Here is a 25157-nt window from a genome sequence, read left to right on the forward strand (position 1 = left end):
TCTTAATGGCTTGTAGAAAATCCTATAAAAATTACAATTTGAAATATATTGCTGTAACAGAATGAGGGAACCTGTGCTAAGGTATTGAGAGAACAGAAGGGGAAGGATAGATTATGCACAACCTCATTTCCTCATCTCAAATATTATGCAATAACAACTTGAAAATAATACCACAGTTTACTCATAGTTGGTGCATTTTAGAAATCAAAAAAAAATTTTGAAGAACAATGCAAGTAAAAGGATAATTTAATTGCAAAGAACTACTAACACATTTCATAAGCCCCAACAAAAAAGCTTTTAAAGAATGTTTTTGGCCTCTGACCTAAAAGTGAAGGAAAGCGCACGTTAGTCAGCTACAATAAAGTAAAATAACAAAAAACTCTTAACTCAAATTGCACCTATCAAGACAGGAGAAAATAATTCTTCTGCCTCACCGTTCCTACCGTCATTGTAAACTGATGACACTTTATTTAACACTTTCAAAACCCAGTTAAAGCAAACGAATGACTCCTGACCCTATCAACTCTAAGGAAATTAATGTTATACACTCTAAGTCACCCAGACACAATTACGATTAGATCATTAGTGCTTTACACTAACGCACACCTGAAAATGTACATGGAGCAAAAAACAAAGAATACTAATCCCAAACAAACATTTTGCTGGTAGTGCATTAGGAAGTTACAAGCTCCACTGCATTAAAAAATTATTTGCTACAGCAGTGTAGCAAACATTTAAGATTCTCCTTCAAATAACAGGAAGAAAACATGTGACACATTTAAGAGCAAAGACAAACCGAAAAGTATCTTTTTGCTCAGGAAAAGAATTTCCTCATTCAATTAGAGCATCACTTATTAAAAGGGGAAGTCATGAGTCTCTTCTGAGAATTTTTGAACAGTTTATAAATACAAAAAGAACGTTTTTTTCAATAAATAAATGGTTCCTAAAGTCTTTATGATGACCTCCAGAACCCTCCATCACTGCTGTCCAGGCCAGCTCCACTTCTCTGAGAGGCTTTAGCTCAGTGGAATGGGATATTTTCTGTTGTTAGGTGACTCTTCTTATATCATGCAGACTTTCATCAATATGTCTCTTCATAGTCTGAATCCTGGAGGAAAAGCACAGTAGGAATGGTGTATATGTGAAGTACAATGCTGCAGTCAGAACTTAGGCAAAGACCACACATCAGGATTCTCCAAATGGAACTTGCTTGTGGGCAAAAACAGTGAAATACCACTGACCCTACACACTTAAATCCCCATGTAGCATCACAGGACCTCAATATAATCAGAGTATATTGAGCTAATTTCTGTTTTGGAAGCTCTAATGGTTTCCTTTACCTTGGTGAATCTGTTTTAAAACCTCAACACACAAGGGCTGGCCCGTGGCTCACTTGGGAGAGTGTGGTGCTGATAACACCAAGGCCATGGGTTCAGATCCCATATAGGGATGGCTGGGTAGCTCACTGGGTGAGCATGGTGCTGACAACACCAAGTCAAGGGTTAAGATCCCCTTACCAGTCATCTTAAAAAAAAAAAAACTCAACACACAAGACAGGGTGTCATTCTACAGCAGAATATTCAGGTTGTGGCTAGGAGTTTAGGCTAGGCATCAGTGTACCTCTGAGTTCTACCTCTTGGGGGCTGCGTTGAATAAAGTTATATAACTTCTCTAAGCCTCAGATTCCTCATCTGTAAAATGGGGATAATAAAAATACACCTCATACAACTGTTATGAGAGTTGAATAAGACAATATACATAGATTACTTGTCAATGTGCCTGGCACTTCATAAGCATTCATTGAAGATTAGCTTCTATTAGCATTACTCTTGTTTTTATTATTCAAACTCACGTTCATTGCTTCTAACTTCCACTGGGCCATTAGTGCTATTTGGCATACCACATTTCTCTAGTCCATTCATTTTCCTATTCTCTTTGATGACTATTTCATACCTTTCCCTCTTTCCCCAAACCTCCAACACCTCCTCTTCCCCTCATTCTCAGCTGATGGCATTGCTTTCTCCCATCATTGGGAATAGAGAAGCAGTCAGTAGGGAATTACCACAAACTCCATCATCTTACTTACCCTCTCACCTACATCTGGGCCCATGTACTTGGCGTTCCCCACTGTTCTTATGCACTCTCCCTGCCTTTACCTAAGGGCAACATCTCCACTTGCATACTAGATCCTGGCATCACCCCAGCAATCCTCCCCTCTCTCTCCTGCACCATCAATTTTTCCTTCTCTACTGGATCATTCCCATCAGCATACAAATGTGCTCAATTTCTCCCATCTTAAAAAGAAAAGCAACTCTTGGCACACACCTCCTTCTACCTATTGCCATGTTTCTCTGCATCCCTCCACAGTAAAACTCCTTGGAAGAGTTGTTTATACCCACTGTCTCCATTGTATCTCCTTGTAATCTTGTAACCCTACACCCAGTGAGGCTTCCATCCTCACTATTGCACTGAAGCTCCTGTTGTCAAGATCACTAATGACCTCCACATTGCCAAAGCATCCAATAATCAATTCTCAGCTCTCATTCTACTTCACCTGACTCAGAAGCAACTGATACAGTTAGTCTCTTTTCCTTGAAACACTTTCTTCACTTGGCTCCCATGACACCAGACTCTCCTGGGTTTTCTCCTACCGCACTGGCCATTCCTTCTCTGCCTCCTTTGCTAATTCCTCTTCAAATCCCCATCCTAGAAACCTTGGAGAGCTCCAGACTCAGTCCTTTGACCTCTTCTCTAACTATACTCAGTTCCTTGGTGGAAATGTCTCTATCAATATCTGTTAATGGCTTATGAATTTATATCTGTAGTTTAGACCTCTCTTCTGAATTCTATACCCACAATTGTCTATTCTATATCTCCACATGGAAGTTTAATAAGTATTTCAAACTTAATGTCCAAACCCAACTCCTGATCTTCCTCCTAAAACCTGTTCCACATAAAAATTGACAACTCTATCAGCTGTTCAAGTCAAGAATCTTGGAATTATCCTTCACCCATCTCATTTTTTTTACATATGTATGCAACATCAGTAAATCCTCCTGGCTTCACCTTCAAACTATAACCAGAATACAACCACTTCTTACCACTTCTACCAACACTAAACTGGTTCAAACTACCACCATCTTCTCTGACCTAGATTAATACTAATGCCTCCTAATTGGGCTCTCTGGTTCTGTCATGGTCCCTTACCACCATTCTCAACCCAAAAGCCAGAGTGATACTTTTAAAACATATATCGGTTCATAGTGCTTCTCTTCTCAAACCTCCAATAGATTTAATTCATTAAGAGTAAATGTCCATGTCATTACAATCATCTGTAAGGTCCTCTAAGATCTAGCTGCCACATGGCTCTCTCTGACCTTAACAAATACTATTCTTTGCCTTGCTCTCTTTATACCTGCTCAGTCCCTCCTTGCTATTTCTAGAACATGCCAATCATGGCCCCTTCTCGGAGCCTTTGCACCTGCCATTTCCTCCGTCTGAAATATCTCTCCTTGTTATCTACCTCTTGTAGGTGTTTGCTCAAATATCATCTCACAGAGGGCAGCCCTTGCCATCTTATTTAATATCATAACCCCTACCCAGCCATCCCATCTACTTTTCTGTTTTATTTTTCCCCATAGCATTCAGCACCATCTGATATATTACATATTTTACTTATTTTTAAAAGTTTAGTTAGTGTTTACACCCGATTTAAGAGAAGGTAACATTTCAACTGGGACTTGGAAGATAAGAAAGTTTTCCAGATGAAGAACATTAAGTTCTTTGAGGGTAGGAAATTTTGTCAGTTTTTGTTCACTGCTGTTTCCTAAGTGCCTCGAATAGTACATGTGGCACATGTCAGATGCTCAATACTAACTGATGAATAGATTAATGTCAAAAATGTGGATAATAACCATAAAAACATTAACCTATTTTGTGTTATCAAAATATTGAACCCCCAAAGGGTTGGTATTAGGTCCTTTCCACAGGCACTATTGGCCTTTCTCTCATCTCACCTAAGATACTCAAGTGCACAAGTGAAAGAGAAACAAAGAATACTGCAGTGAATAACTCAGCTATGGTCATCTGTCCAAGTGCTGAACATGGTAACAAGTACAAAAAGGGCTCAAGTTTAAACCATGCAATGACAGGTATGTTCCATATTAGGTCATAAGTTGCTTTTGACTTGTTTCCCACTGTACCACAGAGACTTTCCTTTTCCTCCTAGGACCTTAGACATCCTTTCAGGCCTATTAGTCACAGTAGGATTTCAAAGGGGGAGGGATGACAGCCTTTTGAAACTTAAATTAAAACCCAGGCCTTCTAGTGTGGTATCTCTTACTGATAAAAGATACTAAGTTACCTAACTAGGTTATATCACTCTAACTCTCTGGAAAATACCGAGGCTCAACAGAAAAGTTAAATTCGGGGTTCTGGGTCGAGCCAGTGGAAGTCTCCTAGTATGTATTCGATGGCATAGGGTACTCCTCTTTTAGGAGTTTCTGTCAGTCAGCAGAGACTGCGCTACACAGCCCCTTCCCTATCCTAAGAACACCACTCTATGTCCTCGAGACAGAAAACAAAATCATGGTTAGACCTGGTAGGGGTCGCCTAAAACCAAAATGCTTTGGGGGAAGACACTGGTTCATACCTTGCTTGGACCTACCTGCATACCTTTTGCTGCCCCTGAGGGCAAAGGATCCCCTTAAGAAAGCAGGAAAGTGAGACAACAGCAAAGAAAGAAATGGCATGGACTTACCAGGCACTCGGCACAACGGACACAAAGCCGCGTCACGCACTCATCTTCTGCCTCCTGGTCAGTGCTGTAGAAAGAGGACAAACCAAATCTGGGTAATCATCATCCTCAGTACAGCAGAGCACAGGTATTGAAATCAGACAGGCCTGGTTTTAGATTCTGGTTCTACCACCTACTAGCTGGGTGACTGGACAATTGCTTAAGCTCTGGGAGCCTGTTTCTTCATCTACAAAATGTAGATATTATCATCTACCTTTAATAGTTGTTAGGTATAAGTAAAAAATAAATACATATGAAACACATACCCATAGTTCCCAGCATATAGTAAGTGTTCAGTAAACGGGAGCCAGTCATAATCATTCATTTAGGGGGACTTCTGTTCAAGATGGTGGAATAGACAGTCCCCAGTGTCACTCTCTCCCACAAATCAACAAATTTACAACTATAAAAAAGCAATGACAGCCAAGCTGGGGCCACTAGAGCTCAGGGGAAGAGGAGGAGAGACCTATGGAGTTCATGAAGGTGGGAGAAGCCAGATGAGAGAGAGAAAAAAACGCTCTGACCATTTCGAGCCCCGGCCATGTCCAGGCTGGAGCTGCTGAGTGCACAGAGCAGGAGCTGGCAAAAGCCACAGCTGTACCCTTCAGGTGAAGTTGCTTGGAGGCAGCAGGGGAGAAGAGGGCTTTGGCGGCCCTCAAGCCAGCAAGACCACTATAGGGTTCCTGTGGACCCACATAGGAATGAGGAGCCACAACAACTGAAAAAAAGGAGCCACTCAGAGGCCAGTGAGTCATTGCAAGGGACTGGCACATGGCCCATCCCATGGGAAGCGTTTGCAGCACAGGTGGTAGGGGAGATGGGCCCACCGGGAGAACACTGTGGGTATAGCAAGGACAGCTGATCTGCACCCCAATCAGCAAAGGACCAGAGGATCAGAGAAGACTGGTCAGGAATATAGAATTGCATGGGGTGCAGTTTGATGAAAAGACTCAGGTCCAGACCAGAGTTTCTACACCACCCAGGTGCACTGGATCTCTCGAGAGGTGGAAGTACCTATAAAGTCAACCATTAAAACCTAAGCTGTGCAAAAAGTTTTCCTTAGGGAATCAGCAGCAAAGCAGCAATTTAGCTAAACCACACAGCTCAAGTAGTGGTCCCCACATGAAGTTCCCCCATTTTAGAAGTAAGCAAAGACAACAAATTAGTTCCAGTGCAGAGTTTAAGTGGTGGCAACAGCAAATAATCCAACACAGAACTGAAAGAAAAAACAAAGTACCCGCAACCAGAGACAAAGTTTCATATTAACTAGTAAAGGTCTCATTTCACCAAAGAACACCTATAACACCTAGCAGGACTGGAAGTCCCCTGGGCTAGGAAGCCAGAAAGGGGGGAGGGCTGGGGGCCTCAGCAATGCCCCCCCACACACACCTGCAACCAATCCCGAGGGTGGAGGACGAGGGCCTTGGCCACACCTTACGGACACCCACAGACAGCCCAGGGAGGACCACTGAGCCACTGCAGGAAGTGCCCCAGGCTCTTCCGAGCTGGGGTGGTAGGGGGCCTCAGGACTCAGTCACACCCCCCAGCACAAGCAATCAGCCCAGTGATGACCACGAAGCAGCAGCAGGAAGGGCCCCGGTTCCCAAGCTGGGATGGGGGGGGTGAGGGCTTTTGCCACACCCCCCTGACATCTGCACCCAGCCTGGCAATGACCAAGCCACCGCTGGAAGCCTCCCCCCTCCCCCCACACCCCCATCCCACCCCACCCCGTGGGAATGAGGGGGAGTGCCTCAGGCCTCAATCCCACCCCTTCTTCCTCCTTCCATCCCATTTCTTTCCCCTTTCCCCTCTCCCCCTCCCTCCCAACTGCTCCGCAACAGCATCCTAGCACGTAAAAAATAATATTAATAAAATTACATTTTCTTTTTTAAATAAATAAATAAATAATCATTCACTTAGAAATATACAGAGCACCAACAACGTCTGAGGCATTGTGCTAGGAGGGGATGAAGAAATCAATGAGTCATGGTCTCACAAAGAGTTCACAATCTCATGGGGGTGAGTGACTTGTTAAAATTTAACAAGTACATTATAATACAATGTGATAAATGTTTCAATACAGTTAAGGCCAAACTGCGGTGGCCGCAAAGAACAGAGAGTGACTAATTCTCCCTAGAGGACTCAGGGATACTCAGGAGAAAGAGATATTTCTGCTGGGTCTCGAAGGATAAGGAGTTTCCAGGCAAACAAGAGAGGAAAGGAGGGTATTCCAGACAAGAGAAAACGAGTATAGTATGTTAAAGGGGAGGAAATAAGCTCATTGCAGCTGGAATGTGGTGAATGGGAAGAAATGGCAGGAAACAATGTGACTTGAGGGCCAGATCCTAAAGGGTTTGTATCCCTCACTTAGAAACAGACATGAATACTTTTACCAATAATTCTTTACCTTTTGGGGGCCACAGATTCCTTGTAAAAGGTACTCTCTCTCTATTAAATAAATGCACACACAGACAGAAAATTCTGGACCTTCTTGAGGTAAGACTCTCCTCCCCAGGTTAAAAACTTCCAACAGAAACAATGGAGAACCAACAAAATTTTTATGTAGATTTTTGTTACTTCTTTTTTTTGTAAATTTGTTTTTAGGGAAAATACCGGATCATGCCTGCTTATTGGCAGAATAATGTTCAATAAATGCTTTTGATAACCACAATCCATTTAGCCCCTTCAGAGCATCTGCTGACCGAGAACGTATCTTATTTAAATCATGTTTGCCCTTTACAGCTATTCTTAAGATCTCTCTCATTGCTCAGGCATTTTCTGTCAGGAGACATCAGCCCAGTGCCAAAATCAAGGAGAAGGGAAAATAATTGACTTGAAGCTTCCTTTTAATTTAGAAAGAAAGAGATATCTACTTCGGAATGTATATTCCAAACCACAGCACTGTACAATCTGATTTCCAAAGCAGAAGACTAGGACCATGCTATCAACCTCTCCACCCTTCTCCAAATTAATAACCATGAGTCTCACTTTCAACTGCGTTCTGCCGATACTCTTCTGCAGAACTATTCTCTTCAAAAGAAAGAGAACTAAACTTGCAGAACTAAACTTGGCCTGGAAGAAAGGAAGGCATGGATGTAGGGGTCTGGGTGCTGTCCACAGAGCAGGGCTCTGGAGAGGAAACGGGCTCACTGCTCAGGGCCCCCGCTGGACTTACTCATCTGAAACCTCAATAGACGACTTCTTATAACCAGACTTGCTCCTCTTCTTCAGCCCCGCAGCCTTCCTCCACATTCTCACCAGCAGCAGAACCGCCACCACTGCTGAGGGGATGAAGACAAGTATGGAAAGAAGGGCCACAGAGGACAGCATGGTGCCATAACCTGGAAGACGAAAGAGAGGGACATACAAAAGTGCTTCCTGTGACATGGGACAGGTCCTACTTTTGCTCTTGGATTTCTTCTGATTACAAAGGAATAAATTCATTGTGGAAAAGATAGAAAATACACAAAAGTACAATGAAGAACAAAAATGTACACATAATCCCACTACCTATGTATAATACTTTGGTATCTACCTGTTCTATCTTCTTTCAAGGAGTATTGGGTATGGGTGCAAGTGGTGGGTGTATTTTTAGAAGGATAGATCATATTTTACACACTATTTTTAACCTCTTTTTTTGCTTAATATATTATAAATATTTTTTAAATTCCTTCCAAAAGTAATGTTTAATGACTACATAGTATTCTGCCATACTGAATAATTTATTAAATCAATCCTCTAATGCTGGACATTCCTGTTCCAAATTCTTTGAATCTACAAGTTATATTAGAATGATTATCCTTGCACATAAATCTTCATATTTAGTTCCATTTCTCTGACATAAAGTTTAAAATGGGATAACTAGATCAAAGGGCATATATGCAGATACTTCAAAAAGTTCATGGGAAAATGGAATTAAAAGATCTTTCCACAAACTTTTTGTAGTTCCCTCATCCTTTTAAGGCATCTGATTCATACTATTAAACTGTCTTCCAGAAAACTATATCAGTTTCTTCTCCTGCCAGCAGGATAAATGTGCACATATCTTTGAAACCTATGAGTTATTATCTTGAGGAGGAGGAGGAGCAGCACTTGGAGAGAAAGAAAGAGAGCGAGAGAAGGTGGGAGGGAGAGAGGGAAGAAGGAAGGGAAGGGAAGGGGAAGGAGAGAGGGAGGGAGGGAGGAAGGAAGGAAGCAAGAAAGGAAGGAAGGAAGACTTCAAAAAGATGAGAAATGAAAAGGCATCTATAATGAACCATGAATCATAACATATCTTTGCAGCATAAAAGAAATGCACTACCTCCCATCATTAGAGGAGGTACCCTTTCAGGACACGGGTAAGAACACTGACTCATAACTGGGAGTATGAACATACTAGGGAAGCTGGAATGACTTGTATTTCACATAGATAACAACTCTGCATTTACTCAGGGGTTTGCCATACATTCCACAAAGCCTTTGGTCAACTGAAGTTGAAATGAAAAAGGGATAATGGAGAAACTATGACAATACTTGAAGAAAAAATTCAGTTTTCAAAATGAAGATTAAAAAATTCATCCTAATATGTCTATTACTCTGACACAATGATCCAATGACCCAACTGGCTGGCAAAGATAAATAGCTTTGCTTAGCACTGAGCTCTCCAGAAAGCATCACAGTAGTCACAGAGCACAGCAGAAAAAGGTTGGTGGCAATTAGCTTACCCCTTTCTGTGACTGTTAGCTCTGTCAGGGGAATATTATGGTGCACGTCTGGGGGATTCTTCACAGCACAGCTGAATGTCCCATTGTCCTTTATGGTAGGGTTGCGTATGCTTATGGATGCATCCCCTTTGTATACATTTCCAACCCAGGAAATCCGGTCCCGAAATGTACCTGCTGTGGTGGGATACTCGAAAGACTGGTAATGAAAAATCTAAGGAAGCAACCATGAGAAAAAAAGTTAATTAGAAAATGCAATGAAAATGTAAAGCCAAGAAGGTCCAAAAGAAAATACAACGGTATAACGGGTTCTTAAAGTTGGGCAATTTTTTACATGCTTTTTTGCCTCCATCCTATAGGTGAAAAGAAAGTTAATAATAAAATTGATCAGAAAAAGGACTGATGAGAGAATCCTGGAATCCTAATCCTCGAATGTCTTTTAAATTCTCCCTGAAGTTCTAAAGCAATAATTCTCAACCAGGGGCAAATTTACCCTCCAGGAGACATTTGGCAATATCTGGAGACTTTTTAAAAATTCATTCATTCATGCACTTATTCATTCATTCTTTTTTAATTGAAAAATAATAATTGTGTATATTTATGGGGTATAATGTGATTTTTTTTTATCTATATAGTGGTATAGATTGTAGAAAGATTTAACCAAGCTAATTAACATATCCATCTCCTCACCAACTTACATTTTTGTGGCAAGAACTTTCAAAATCTATAATTTTAGAAATTTTGAAATATACAATATTTCAATATTAATTACAGTCACCATGCAGCTCAACAGATCACTAAAACTTATGCCTCCAGTCTAACTGAGACCGTATACCCTTTAATCAGCATCTTCCCTTTCCCCATCACTTGCCCTTCCCTCCAGCCTCTGGTATCCACCTTTCCACCCTCTGTTTCTGTGACATTGATTTTTTTAGATTCTGCATATAAGTGAGATCATACAGTGTTTGTCTTTCTGTGCCTGGCTTAGTTCACTTTAGTATAATGTACTCCAGTTCCATCCATGTTGTCACAACTGGCAGAATTTCTTTTTTAAGGCTGTGTAGTGTTTTATTTTGTATATATGCCACATTTTCTTTATCTATTCATCCATTGATGGACACCTCAGTTGATTCCATATCTTAGCTATTATGAATAATGCTGAAATAAACATGGGAGTGCAGATAGCTCTTTGACATACCGATTCCAATTCCTTTGGATATATACCTAGAAGTGGGACTGCTGGCTCATATGGTAATTCTATTTTTAGTTTTTTGAGGAACCTCCATACTATTTTCCAAAATGGCTGTACTAATTTACACTCACACCAACAGTGTGCCAGCGTTCCCTTTTCTCCACATCCTGGCCAATATTTATCTTTTGTCTTTTTGATAATAGCCATTCTAACAGGTGTGATGTGATATCTCATTGAGGTTTTAATTTGCATTTCTCTGATGATTAGAGATGTTGAGCATTTTTTCATAAATATGTTGGCCATTTGTAGTTCTTCTTTTGGGAAATGTCTGTTCAAATCCTTTGCCCATGTTTGCATGGAATTATTTGTTTTCCTGCTATTAAGTTGGAGACATTTTTGGTTAACATATCTGGGGAGAGGAGTTACCGGCATCTAGTGAATAGAGGCCAAGGACGCTGCTAGACATCCTACCAGGTATAGGATAGCCCCCAAAACAAAGAATCATTCAGCTCAAAATGTCAACAGTGCCAAAGCTGAGAAACCTTGTTCTAAAGTAATATCTATTAAATGGACATGAAAATCAACTACATTGTATATTGATAAATTAAAAAATAAAAAAAAATGTTTTAAATAAAGAATAAAGTAACAGCTAACATTTGTATAGCACTTTGTAGTTTGCAAATGACTTCTACACATTTACTTACTTGAGACTCATAATAACCCTGAACTACATGAGACAGGTATTTTATAGAAAGGGAAACAAGACCAAAAACAAAAAAACGAGTTATTCAAAGGTACACAACTAGTAAGTGACAAAGGTGAGATTTTTATTTATTGTCAAAATTACCAGGAGAGTATAATATAATACAGCCTCTCTCAAGTTATCTACCTTGGCAATAAATATTAACCCCAAGTCAAATGCATGGCAAGTATTCAATGAATGTATGTTGAATCAAAACAATGCTGCTTCAGACTTGACCATCAGATGCTTCATCACCAAAAGCATCAAATTAGACCTGGAGGTGGGACAGGCAAGTACTACAATATAATGCGACTTTTCTCTCTTATGCAATACAAGGCTTTCCTCTTTCTTTGTTTACTTGGTAACTTCCCACTTAGGAATCCTGGTATTTACAACCACTGAATTGCCCAATTTTGAAGAGCAACTTCCTAGAGATGCTGAATCACTTGTTGGTTCATTTGTTCATGCATTCATTCAACAAATATTTAGTACACACCTGCTATGTGGTAGGCACTGTGTTAAGCAAAAGGATATAGTGGGAGTTACACAGGCACAATTCCTACTCTCATGGAACTTACATTCTAGTGGTAAATACATATACTAAAAAATAACATGTGTGATGAGCGTTCCAAAGGGGAGGTTAAGAATGCCTATCATTAATTATCAGCATCAGTATGAAAGGATTTGTAACATCTTTTTGACAAAACAAGGTCTGTTTATCTTCAAGATTAATCTAACCTGTAAACTCCATGTTAAATTCATTGTACGCAAATCCTTGCTAATTGATTAATCTGAAAAAATCCTGACCAACTAACCATATAATTGCAACATCATGTTAAGTGACTTAAAAGATCCATTAATTCCAACTTGGGCATGTTTGCTGATTTTCTGACCAGACTCACAGAGAACAGCACTATAAAAGAGCTGCTGTCAAAATGGATTAAAGACCTAGGAATAAGACCTGAAACTGTAAAATTACTAAGGGAAAATATAGGCGAAACACTTCAGCCATTAGGTCAGGGCACAGGCTTTATGAACATGAGTCTGAAAGCACAAGCAGCAAAAGAAAAAATAAACAAATGGGACTATATACAACTAGAAAGTTTCTGCACAGCAAAGGAAACAATCAACAGAGTGAAAAGACAACCTACAGAGTGGGAGAAAATTTTGCCAACTATGCATCTGACAAGGGATTAATATCCAGAATATACATAGAACTCAAGCAATTATACAGCAAAAAAACAAATGACCCAATTAAAAAATGGGCAAAGGAGCTGAATAGACATTTTTCAAAGGAAGACATACAAATGGCCAACAGATACATGAAAAAATGCTCAACATCACTGGTCATCAGGGAAATGCAAATTAAAACCACATTGAGATAGCACCTCACCCCAGTTAGACTGGCTATAATCAAAAAGACAGTTAATAACAAAAGCTGGTGAGGGTGTGGAGAGAAGGGAACACTACTGCACAGTTGGTGGACTGTAAATTAGTACAACCTCTATGGAAAACAATATGGAGGTTTCTCAAACAACTACAGATAGATTTTCCACATGATCCAGCAACCCCTCTTCTGGGTATGTATCCAGAGGAATGGAAATCATCATGTCAAAGAGATACCTGCACTCCCATGTTCATCACAGCTCTGTTTACAATAGCCAAGATATGGAACCAACCTAAATGTCCATCGATGGATGACTGGATAAGGAAACTGGTATATATACACTATGGAATACTACTCTGCCATAAAATAGAATGAAATTCTCCCATTTTCAACAACATGGATGAACCTGGAGAAACTTATGCTGAGTGAAATAAGCAAAGCACAGAGGGATAAGTATCACATGTGCTCACTCGTGGGAGCTAAGAGAGGAAGGAAGGAAGGAAAGAAAGATCACAGTAATGCCGTGATCCAACAGAGGGAGGGAACATTCCTAGGGCTACACAGTGGAATGGGGGGAAAGGGGGAGGGAGGTTGGGGGATAATTGGGGGGGATGAGGGGTACAAAAGTAATTTTTGGTAAGGGGTGTGCCCCCAGTATGAATCTAGCCCTCACATCATGGGCAGGAGGGGTGACAATTAGCTTTGTATCTCATGAATATTCTTAAAAAAAAAAAAAAAAAAGAACTGCTGCTTACATTTAAGGTCTCTGACCCAAGAAGCTCCCCACTGCTTGCTCTGTCCTACTTTTGGCCAAGGAGGCAGAGTGAAATAAGGCCACACATCGTTCCCTGACCACTCAGAATAAAGTGAACTAGTTTAAGTCTAAAGAAAAAGGGACCACAAATACAGCCTAGCTCCTTTCACTGAAGTCACCTACCTCACTCCAAGCTACATGGCATCCAATAGTGGCTCCTAAAGCAGAATTCAAAGCCTATACATTAAAATCAAAGAGAACGCTTTTCTAATGAAGGAAACAGGATAAATAAATTAAGGATACTTTTAAAAATACAATCTCATATACAGCTATGACATTCACATTCTTGAACAGCATCCATCTTGAGCTAAGGATACAGCTGGAAGCATTAAGAGAAAGGGTTTTTTATAGCATTGTAATCTTCAATTAGACACCCACAATGGGGTTTGAAACATAAATGTCTTTTAAATACATGACTAAAGTATATTGCTTCTAATATTATAAGACCATGTGTCACCAACATCTGTCACCAATACAAGATGCCACCATTTCCTTCAAAGGCAGCTATATAAATCAATGCAGATGTTTATACACTGAGAAAAGATGCCAAGATAAATTTACAGAGCACAGACATACAAACAGATACACCCATTGAGATAACTTCATAGTAGAGGAAATAAACAGCTTTAAGGGAAAGGCTGTCTGTGACCAGGACCTATAGAATTTTTCTATCAACAGTCCTGGAGTACAATCCTTTTTAGTACATCAAATCTGAAAATGAAGCTATGAAACCAAGCAAAAAGAAATGACAAAGAGGAAACAAAATTAAACCACATTTCCTCTGAGTTTCTATTTTTTTCCTACAGCTTATTTGCAAGATTCTTACATGCAAGAATAAAAAGCTCTATGTGACCAAATGAATGTTATATAGGGTAGAAGCTCATCTCCTTCTGTTTAAAAGAAGCTCCTCTTTTATTCCAAGGTAAGAAGACCTCATGTGTGCCTATGACTTACAATAAAAGGATTTTGAAACTGCTGACTACAGGAGACTCAAAGAAACTTTCTGAAAAGTACACACTTACTGATTCTGTGCGACTGCTGCTGGAAGGGCGATATGTCCAGTCTATGGTAAGTTTGTTAGTGACATCTGAAGTCGACTTGAAGGTGCATTTCAACTTGATCTTTTCTCCAACATAACCTCGGACATTGGCATCTGCATTAATCTCCAAGGAAAGGACGATATAAATACCTAATCAAAGCAAGCCCAAACACTATTCATTTGGATTGAATATACAGATGTGAGTGAACAATACAGAGATGCTATTTACCATTTTTAGAGCTCTCATCAAAAAGCCAGAGCAATAAATATTTTCTCAGGCAACCCTACAAGAGACAACAAGCTGATATCTGCATTAATCATGGATACTATTTTTATCATTTTTCTATCCTAAATCAAAATTGAATACTTGGGTAAAATTTTAAAACCTCATCATATCAGCATTTTCCCAAATACAGGCTTGTGGTTAAATTAAGAACAAACAAGTGGGTCTTCCCACAGCCGGCTACAAGGCAATGTTTTCCATCCCCCCAGACACACACACACTCTGGAAATATGGCAGCTTTTGTGGTCTAAGGGACTTACCTCAAGTACAGCATGGTTGCAACATGAAGCTACTACTGCCTCAATATCCACCAAAATGGAAACAGGAAATACAATTTTTTTCTAAGAATTCTTTTAAACTGCTCCAAGATTCTATCTGGTTCTCCGCTGCGTCCCCCCACTCCCACCCCACCTTAAAGCTGGTTAATGAATCACACATCCATTAAAAGTAAATCATGGGGAGAAAAACAGAACTGAACGCATCCTACAAGGTAAATAAGATATCCTTTTTATATGTCCCTCTAGAGATGTACTCTTTCCAAAACTACTTCCATATCCAACTTTGACACTCCATCTCCCCCAAAAGAACTGGCACTTTCTTCTGACCAATCCTTTCTGCTTTCAGAAATAAGTAGAAATTTGCATTCCACTAGGGAGCCATATTTTGGGAAATTAAGTCACATGCACTTTGTTTTTCCTGCTTCCTTATCCACCTCAATAAGCCATGATTCTTCCGGCAGTCAAACGCAAACAGAGCAGCAAGATTTCAGAAAAGAGCAAACCCACACATTGTCCTGAAAACCAGTAGTCCCTCTGGTGTAGACAGGATGGTGTAGTGATTGAGTGCACAGACTCCTAAGCCAGAGAGTCTGGGTTCAAATCCCAGCCCTGTCACTTGCTGGCTCTGTAGCTTTAGCAAGTTACTTCTTCAGTTTCCTCACCCTTATCAGAATGATAATAATAGTATTTACCTCAGAAGGTCACTGTGATAATTAAACAAGTTAAAACAGGTACAACCCTGAGAAGCCTACCTAACCCAGAGCAGGTGCTCAGTGCATGTTAGACAGCACTGCCATCATTATTGCCACCTCTTCAGTTCTGCCTACAATGCCTTAGCCTTTCCTATCACAGTTATGAATCATCGATCCCATTGCCTTTACCTCTGCCTGCTTTGAATCATTTTTGTCACTCCTCTCTAGACAATCTAGTCTGTTCACATTCTTCTTAAAAGGAGGAGACCAAGACCAAGCTCACCAATAAGAACTCTAATAAGAATCTGACCCATCCCCATCCCAAAGATGAGGATTACTTCTGATTCATCCACAGCATCCCTTCTGAATTTGCCATGCTAAACTTGTCATTCCTTCTATGCCCTTGCAAATGCTGTTCCTCTACCTGAAAAGCCCTCATCCTTCAGTCCCCACTCTCTCTTAAGCCCTCACTCTTGACCCATCAACATGAAAAGATCCTTACCCATCACTCTAGATTCAGCTCTAAAAACTGGAAGGTGGAAATGAATAGATAATCTATACTCTCCCCACATCCCACTCCTTTATTCTAAAACATAAGTATTATATAGAGATTAAATGTATAGATTTAGAATTAGCCAGATCTGGGCTTGAGTTCTAGATAAGCTGCTTTCTGGCTATGAGACTTCGATCACAGTTACCTAATCTGTTCAAGATTCAATTTCCTCACTTGGTAAATGGGAATAATAACAAGACCTACTTCACTGGATCACTGTGAAGATCCACTACAATTTAAAGAGATAACACATGAAATGCTTAGCACCTGGAATAAAAACTTTCAATAAACCTTAGCTATTATTATTAAAATGAACACCACACATACTCAAAAACCTTCAATCATTCCCTATTGGGCTATGGAATAAAATCCAAACAGTGACAATCTGACCTCAAACTTCTGCCACTCTGCCACTTACCCATCCCATCCCCTCCACCAGGCCTGGAATGCCCTGCCATTTCCCCATGTACTGTGTCCTCTCATGTCACTGTGCCTTTCTGTGAATATGTCTTTGTCTGGAAGGCTCTCCCCATCCCTACCAATCCTTCCTGGGTTGTTCCCTATCACACCATATCCCCAACACTCACACCCAGCTCAACTATTAGCCCCCTTTGGGATACCTTCCCAAACTCCCTGATACAGTTCATAGCTCTCTCTTCAATGTTCTCATAATCCTTAATACATAAAGCAGCTCAAACACATATGCCATCAATTGCACCTAATATATAAAGGCTATTTCCTCCATTAGGTGCAAGTACCTTCGGGGTAAAAATTCAGAGGCAGAAAGAGACTGGGAGAAAGGTGAATGGGTCACAAAGAATTCTAGTATAAAAACAAAATGTGCTCATTAGTCACCCACTCTCTTCCTATCACCTTTTTTACAGTATTTTTTAACACTCCTAACTCTCCTACACTCCTATCTTTTTATTGCACCCATTCAGGAAAAGTTCAGCTCTATATGACCATCCTAGACTGGGGTGATGTACCCCAAAGGAGAAAAATCCCACAACTGCACAAACAGTTACCATAGAAATTCGTGAACCCCACTCACAGCTGAGCTCTCTGTGAGCCTGGTGACCCTTTAACCTGCCTTGGTTAGCTTCTCATTCCATGATTCCTCAAATACTTGTTATTCTTTTTCAGTCCTCTATGTAACCTCCAAACCCCTCACTTTCAGGGAAAAAAAAAAAGTGTCATCTCTTACTTCTTCAAGAAACTTTGCACCCATCCTTACTTCCAATCTGAAAAGATGTGATGTTCCTTTTCCTATGCAAGGCCAATGCCTTCTGCTCTGCCCAGGATCCATCCCCTCCAAGTCTTGCTTCAGCAGAAAAACCTTCTATACTATCTTCAACCTCTCCCTTTCAGGAAGATCCTTCTTTCCCCTCAGCCTCTAAACACAGAGAAGTCTCTTTCATCCTTAAAAACAAATAATTTTAATAACAGCAATCTTTCCTTAACCCTGTAATACTTCTCTAGTTATAAGCTACTGCCTTCTCTTTCCTTTCTAAGTCAACTTTGTGAAAGAGCAGTCTACACCTGAGGTCTCCATTTCCTCCCTTCCCATTCACTTCTGGACCCTTACAGTACAACTGGACTCCACTACCACTCCTGGTAAAGGGCATCACATATCTTAAAACTGTAAAATACAAGCAATAAAAACTCCAGTAGACAATTTTCTATCTTTATTTTACTGGATCCCTTTGCAGCAGTGACTACTTGATCCTTGAACTTCTCTATCCCATGGCTTACATCACAATACTTTCATTCATTCACTCATTCTTCAAACATACATTTACTGAGCATCTGTTTTGTGCCACCCTCTAGGCTATGATTAAATGTGAACAAAATAAATACACTGTTTTGTATACTTGAAACACAGGGGAAGTTCGATACATTAATCAAACAATCATAAAGATAAATGCATATTTACAAACTCTGATGAGTACTATGAAGGAAAGACAAAGAGAGTGGCTATGAGAACTGCACCTGTTATGGTGGGAAAGAAGGAAGTGGTTGATGAAAGGTTCCCTGTTAGTTACTCTTGAGCTGAGATCTGAAGGAAGGATAACAAGGTGAGGAGAGAGAGTCATGCAGGCAGAAGACACAGCATATGGAAAGGTCTTGCACCAGGAGGGAGCAGTCAGTCAAGGAACTGAAAAGAAGGCAGAATGGCTGCAACACAGAGAGCCTGAAAGAGAAAGACAGTAGAATGAGATAAGACTAGGAGGTAGCAGGAACCAGACCATGCAGGACCTTAGAAATGTGGGTCCAGGGCCGGCCCGTGGCTCACTTGGGACAGCGTGGTGCTGACAACACCAAGTCAAGGGTTAAGATCCCCTTACCGGTCGTCTTTAAAAAAAAAAAGAAAAGAAAAAAAGAAATTTGGGTCCTTGTCCTTAGAGTAATGGGAAGCCATGGAAAGTACTTAAATGTGGCACTGAGTAAGAAAAGACAGGATGAAATTTGCATTTTGAAAAGATCACTTTAGGGAAGACACCTGTGAGGAGTCAAGAGTACATATGAGATTACTTAGGAGACTATTATAATAGTTAAGTGAGAAATAAGGGAAGCTCGAACTAAGTTGACAGCAGTGGACATGGAAAGAACTAGGAAGAAAACAATGCTTTCAAGGTAAAATCAACAAAAATTGGTGATAGATCAGATGTGGAATGTTAGGGAAATGGAGGGTCAAGAATGATGGTGATGTCATTCACTGAAAGAAAGAAGACTAGAAAAGTATCAGGCTTGGCAGGGGAATGAGTTCATTTCTGGAGGAGTTTAAGTTGACATAGTTTAAGGTAATAATGTTAAGCATTGGTTTAGGTTAGGGGTCAATAAATTATGGCCCATGGGCAAAATGGAAGCAAATGAATCTGATAGGAGGGGAGCAAACTAAGGATAACTAGCAATTGACCCTACTCCCAACTCTGAGGCTGACCAAGATTGGCCTAAACCAATCATTACATCCAGTGCTTTTCTAGTAAACAGCTAAAAAAAATTTACACCACCTTTTGGTAAATAAAGTTTTATTAGAACATAGCCATGTTCATTTGTTTATGTATTATCTATGGCTGCTTTCATGCTTTTTTGCAGATTTGAGTAGTTGCAACAGAGACTGTGTGGCCCACAAAGCTTGAAATATTTACTCTCCGGCCCTTTATGGAAAAAGTTTGCCAACACCTGGTTTACAGCAAAGAAGAGATCTGAATTAGAATTATGTCAGAATCTCACTAGTCTCCCTCCAATCACCTCTCCACATTAATTTTGTTACACACACACACACACACACACACACACACTCCACATCTCTGAAAGTTCCTATCAAATCTCTTTCTAAGGCTCCTCCTTTCCTACTCATCCTCTAACCACTGGTGTTTCTTAGAGTTCCATTCTGAGCCCACGGTCATTCAACCTGTTCTCCTTGCACAATACTATCCACTTTTTTTTTTTTTTTTTTTGGCAACTGGCTGTTATGGAGATCTGAATACTTGATCTTGGTGTTATCCTATCCACTTTTATAGATTTAACAACCACTAATAAGCTAATGATTTTCAATCTGTATTGCTAACCATGACCTGCCTCTGAGTGTTCAAATGTTACTGGATATATCCACCTGAATATCACCACTACAGGACCTCAAACTGAACATAGTAGAAATATTGGGGTTTTTTGCTAGTTCAATATCCATTTTCTCTCACCCCCTTTCCTAACAATATCCAGATTTTCTCTGGATATCTACCTTTTCCCATATAGCACTTGAACTTGGGGGAAGATGATCCTAACAGTCAGTGTCCAGGAAGGAAATCAAGGACAAAATCAGCTGAGATTTTGAAAAGTGTACAGGCCACTTTTCAAAGGGATGTTTTCCAGGGTCAAGGAAACCAACAAAGGCACAAAGTCTTTACCATTCCCAGGCCTGAAGGAGCAAGGGAAGGAAATGGTGTTACCAGAGCCTGGTGAGAGTGGGAGCTATAGTCTTGGAGAGATACAGGCACTGCAAACCATGGCACTAAGGCAGGGAGGCAACAGGGAAGAAATGCCCTGACCTCTCTCTCATTCTGCCCTCTGATCTCCTGCCAATGCCTTCCATTGGCCATATCTAATTGGAAGCCAGAGGAAAGGAGCCTGAATGATGCTGTACATGGAATCAGCTTTCCAGAGAATAGAGAATAGAGAAGGAAAGTGAATGGATTTGGTCAGACAGAGGCAAACTAAGAATAACTAGCAACTGACCCTATTACCAGCACTGAGGCTGACCCCGGTTAGCCTAAATCAATCATTATATCCAGTTGTCTCCTGGTAAACAGCTAAAAAAATTTACAGAAAGAAAAAAAGAAAAAACCTCGCTCAGATATGTAGGGTTAAACAATTTCTGTTCTGCAAATACTCTACCATGGCTAATTTCAAACTACAAAGGTGAAGTCCCTGAATGCTGAGTTAGGAAGAGATACACATAATTTGCTCTCAAGAGCCAGAGGAGCTGGCTCCAGCACACTATCCTTCTGATCACAGAGATAGGTCGATATGGATGCCAACGTCAATATGTGATCTAAGCTAATCCAATCAAAGTGAGTTCCAGAAAACTTGCTTGGAATGTTATGTAATGCCTTCATGATTTGTTTATGCTCCTCTCTATGTCTAGAATTTTCATCATTCCCTACCTCTAACTCTTATTTCTCTTTCAAGATTTAACTTTAGGGACGCCACTAGGAAGTCTTCCCTTTATCCTCATGGCAGATCAAGGGCATCTCTTCTGCACATTCATGGTTTCTAGTGCATTCCTCTTAGTATCAAGATTCTAAAATTATCTGTTGACTTATCCATCTTCTCCAATAGACCCTGAGCTCATCAAAACAGAGCCAAGCACATTATGGATGCTTCATAATATTTATTCAACTGGACCCAACCAACAGTTTCCACTTTATAAAACAAAAATTTTTACAAAATAAGCATAAAAATAATAAGTTCTGAGCAAATTTTGGCTACTGAACTGTGGTAAGTACACAATCAATAAAGCTACCTATCTACCAGCTTCTTGTTAATATATCTGAACTCCATATTCAATAGCATGATTTTGCCACAAAGTTTTTAATATTTAAAGTCACTTTCCTGAGATCTAAACACTGGATAATTGGATCTTAAACATATAGTTACAGAAAAGTAAGATCATGGATAAACTAAAATAATCTACACTGCTAGACATCAGGATGTCGGTTCCTTTTGGGAAAGAAAGAATAAAGACTGGAAGGAAGCATAAAGAAGCCTTCTGAAAATGCCAGGAACATTCTATATACCCTGATTTGGGTGCTGGTTTCCCAGGTGTGTCCAGTTCCTAAAAATTCAGTGAGCTATACACTTACGACATGTACTCTTTTCACTATACATGTTATATTGAAATTAAAAGTATTTAAAAATCAATGAATATAAGACAGTTTGTCTCCTCCACTCATAAAAATAAAATAGAAGAAAAAAATACCAATCCAATGTTATATTTATCCAGAAATTTCCATCCTAGGCCTAATTTCCTTACAGATATTTATCTTTTCACCCAAGTAAAAAAGCATTCTTGCCAGGTAAAAATAGCCAACTATAGAAATATTCATAATAATTTACAAAAATGTTTTAATCTGAGAGAAAAATAAGAAAATCACATTTTAACATAAGTAATTTTATGCATGGAAGAAATTAAATAAACATGTCAGAAAAAAGCACCCAATTTTGTACTCCTCATTTTCCAAAATATAAATCTGCAAATATTTGATTCATATAATTGTACACTTAAACGGAAAAGAGAAAAGTGTAAGAACTTTAGGCTCCTTAGTCTATCCTTTTTAAGTACTTAGATATATAGTAGGACCAGACTTATAACTTAGGGAGAATTCAAACGAACTAATAATTTAAGGGGTCCTATCTTTAAAAAGGAAAGGCAATAAACACTGGTATGAAACCAAAGTCCATTACCTGACAGATTCAAAAGAAAAAAAAAGAATGACCCTTGAAAACATGCTAAGTGAAGGAAACCAGTCACAAAGGAGCACATACTGTATGATTCCATTTATATGAAATGTCTGGAATAGGCAAATCCATAGAGGCAGAAAATAGATTGTTGGTTGCCAGAGGCTGGGGATGTGGGGAATGGAGAGTGACTATTAATAGGTATGGAGTTTCTCTTTGGAGTGATGAAAATGTTCTAAAATTGATGGTGGAAATGATTGTATAACTGTGAATATACTAAAAAACCATTGAACTGCACACTTTAAATGGGTAGATTACATGGCATGTGAGTTATATCTTGGCTGTTATTTTTTAAAAGGCAAAGGATAAATCTATTCAACAAATACACAAAGACCATAAAATCGACTTTTAATGCTTGGTTGAGTTATTTGGTCTGCTGGATTTGACAGATGCTCTTCAATGCAAGGTAACATTAGGTTTAAGTAAACACCCAATTTCTAGAATTTTTTTCTCAATAGGACAATATTTTAATGTTTCCCGTGTGTGTATGAGAGAGACACAGAGAGAGTGAGACATAGACGAAACTGGGTTTATTTGGAGTGACAGTAGGCCAGCCTAAATACTATGTTACAAAATAATTTTGCTAAATAACTGGACACTTATGACACAGGCAGCTGGGAGGGATCAGGGAGTGTGGTGGCAGCATGAATATTAGTCACCAGATTAAAAAAAAAAAAAACTTCCCGGATTTACCTGCTGAGACTTAGGACACCTGAAGTCATTATATTGAAGTCTCTGTATTTATATAATATTAAAGTCCCTTTCAGAAACTCCCATTACCCACAGGGAAATTTTATGAAGTTAACAATTCACTCTAATGCTAGCTATATTAATATTTGATTTCCCAGAAAGATGTAATTAGGTTGGACTGAAATTTATGCAATTTGAAAATTGCGTGAAAGCAAAATTTATCCAAATTTTAAGACTATATGATAGTGTGAATACTGTACTTCTGATATTAGCTAATAGATTAAAATTTTAGGAGAACTGATATGCCCCTTCTTGTACATTTTTAAATATTAAAATGCTAAAGCAGTTGCTTTTCCTCAACAATGTTTCTCTATTATAACAAAATCACATCGCATCCCTTCTGAGACTAACAAACGTTTTATTTCATAGCCCCTGATAGTTACCTATATAAAATAAAGTTACCAAACTCATGATTTTGTTTACCAAAATTACTGGGACAAACTATTGAACACGAGAATTGCCTTTTTCTAATCAGGGAATACAGCGCCCAAAACCACAGCAGAGTCAATCACTGATACCTCATCACAAAATAACACCGGGTGCCCCAAAAGCCACAGTTTTTTGAGGTCGCATAGAGTCATGCCATCATCAGAACATAATGCCAAGTCACGCAAAGTGGTCGACCTCCTAGGACTTAGGAAAGAACTGACAAGATACCAACTCCCCTCAGTGGGTGTTAACAAGGAGGAACATCCTCCCCACACACTCCCCCTTCCTTCCTTCCTAGAAGCCGGGCAAAGGCTTCCTGAGACCCCCCACCCGGAACCGGAAAAGCGACCATCTTCCGTAAACCCCCAGCCGGAAGTGGAGCACAGCCCGCCGAGCCCGCGCGCACTCACCTTGGAAGAACAGGACGCCCAGCAGAGAGAAGAGAGCGCAGCCACGGCATCCAGCCGCTCCGCTCTGCTGCATCCCGACAGCTCTGCAGATGCTTGTACACCTTGTTTACGACTCTCGGTAACGACACAGGTAACACCGGAAGTGGCGTCAGGGGGAGGCAGCGAGAAAACAAAATGGCGATCCGAAGTTGCCGTAGGAAGATGGCTTCTTTCCAGAACTGCACCTGGTTTCACTGACCAGCGATTCTTTAACTCTCAAGTCGAAGCTAATTGCTCTCTTTTGCTTGAAAGTGAAGTAGGGTACAAGCTTTGGAAAATTTAAAATTTATTTTTGTGGAATTCTGCAGGACTAAATAATCTTGATCCTCTGACTGTATTCCGGACGTCATTTTTACCTCTAGAGATTACATCGTAACATTCTCAGAAGAGATTTCCGTAAACGTTGAGTTTAGAGAGACTTAGGAGATCGTACAGGATCAATTAGTCAGTAGATAAATGTCTTTAAGCTCTTCAGGCCGCTATGTACCTCAAGTCTCCTTGATTCCTGTCCTTTTTAGTGTATCTATTACAGCATCCAGAATTGGGTGTTTATTATTTTACCGTTGCAGTGGCAATGATGATCAAATCATTACAGCATATTTAAAAGGGAACTGGAATTTCTGTATCTTTGGATTGGAAAAGTAAGAAAGTTATGTTATCACAGTGCTAAAGTTGAAATGAGATGGTGTCACATGCTTCTGAAAAAGAGATGGTACGGTACCTTGCCTTAATCGTTAGTAACCTACTCTGGAATTGCCACGTTTAGTGAAAGTAGAAGGGGAACAGAAATATGTGCCAGCTTTTGAGAAAATTTAATAACTTGACATCCCATCCCTTTACTAGACTTGAAAGCTGGCAGTTTCTCGTTAAGAGTAATGCAAGAGTACCAAATAGAATCATTGATACTGTGCCTTTGAAAGAGTCCCCAAACTAAGTTGTGTTGTTCAGCCCAATTCCCAGGTATCCAATTTGTGAAAATTCTGTGGAAATGCATATACTTTTATTTATCCACTAGAAATTAATTCTATCTATTGAC

The 25157-nt window shown here is 39.8% G+C and overlaps 1 protein-coding gene across 2 annotated transcripts; it reads right to left on the bottom strand.

Moving 5' to 3' along the window:
* Positions 1-1039: 1039 nt before the first annotated feature.
* MPZL3 (myelin protein zero like 3) lies at positions 1040-24155 on the bottom strand. 2 transcript variants are annotated; one of them, XM_063095978.1, is made up of 6 exons: positions 24083-24155; positions 14653-14783; positions 9499-9709; positions 7971-8136; positions 4760-4823; positions 1040-1108 (listed from the first exon to the last, which is right to left on the bottom strand). In XM_063095978.1, the coding sequence occupies exons 1-6, from the start codon at positions 24153-24155 to the stop codon at positions 1082-1084; spliced, it is 672 nt and encodes a 223-aa protein (XP_062952048.1). In that variant the 3' UTR covers positions 1040-1081. The 2 variants fall into 2 exon arrangements, with proteins under 2 accessions (XP_062952048.1, XP_062952047.1); XM_063095977.1 differs by having other exon boundaries at positions 14653-14819.
* Between the last annotated feature and the right edge of the window lie 1002 nt (positions 24156-25157).

This window comes from Cynocephalus volans, chromosome 4 (genome assembly GCF_027409185.1).
Source record: "Cynocephalus volans isolate mCynVol1 chromosome 4, mCynVol1.pri, whole genome shotgun sequence".
Classification (NCBI taxonomy): domain Eukaryota; kingdom Metazoa; phylum Chordata; class Mammalia; order Dermoptera; family Cynocephalidae; genus Cynocephalus; species Cynocephalus volans.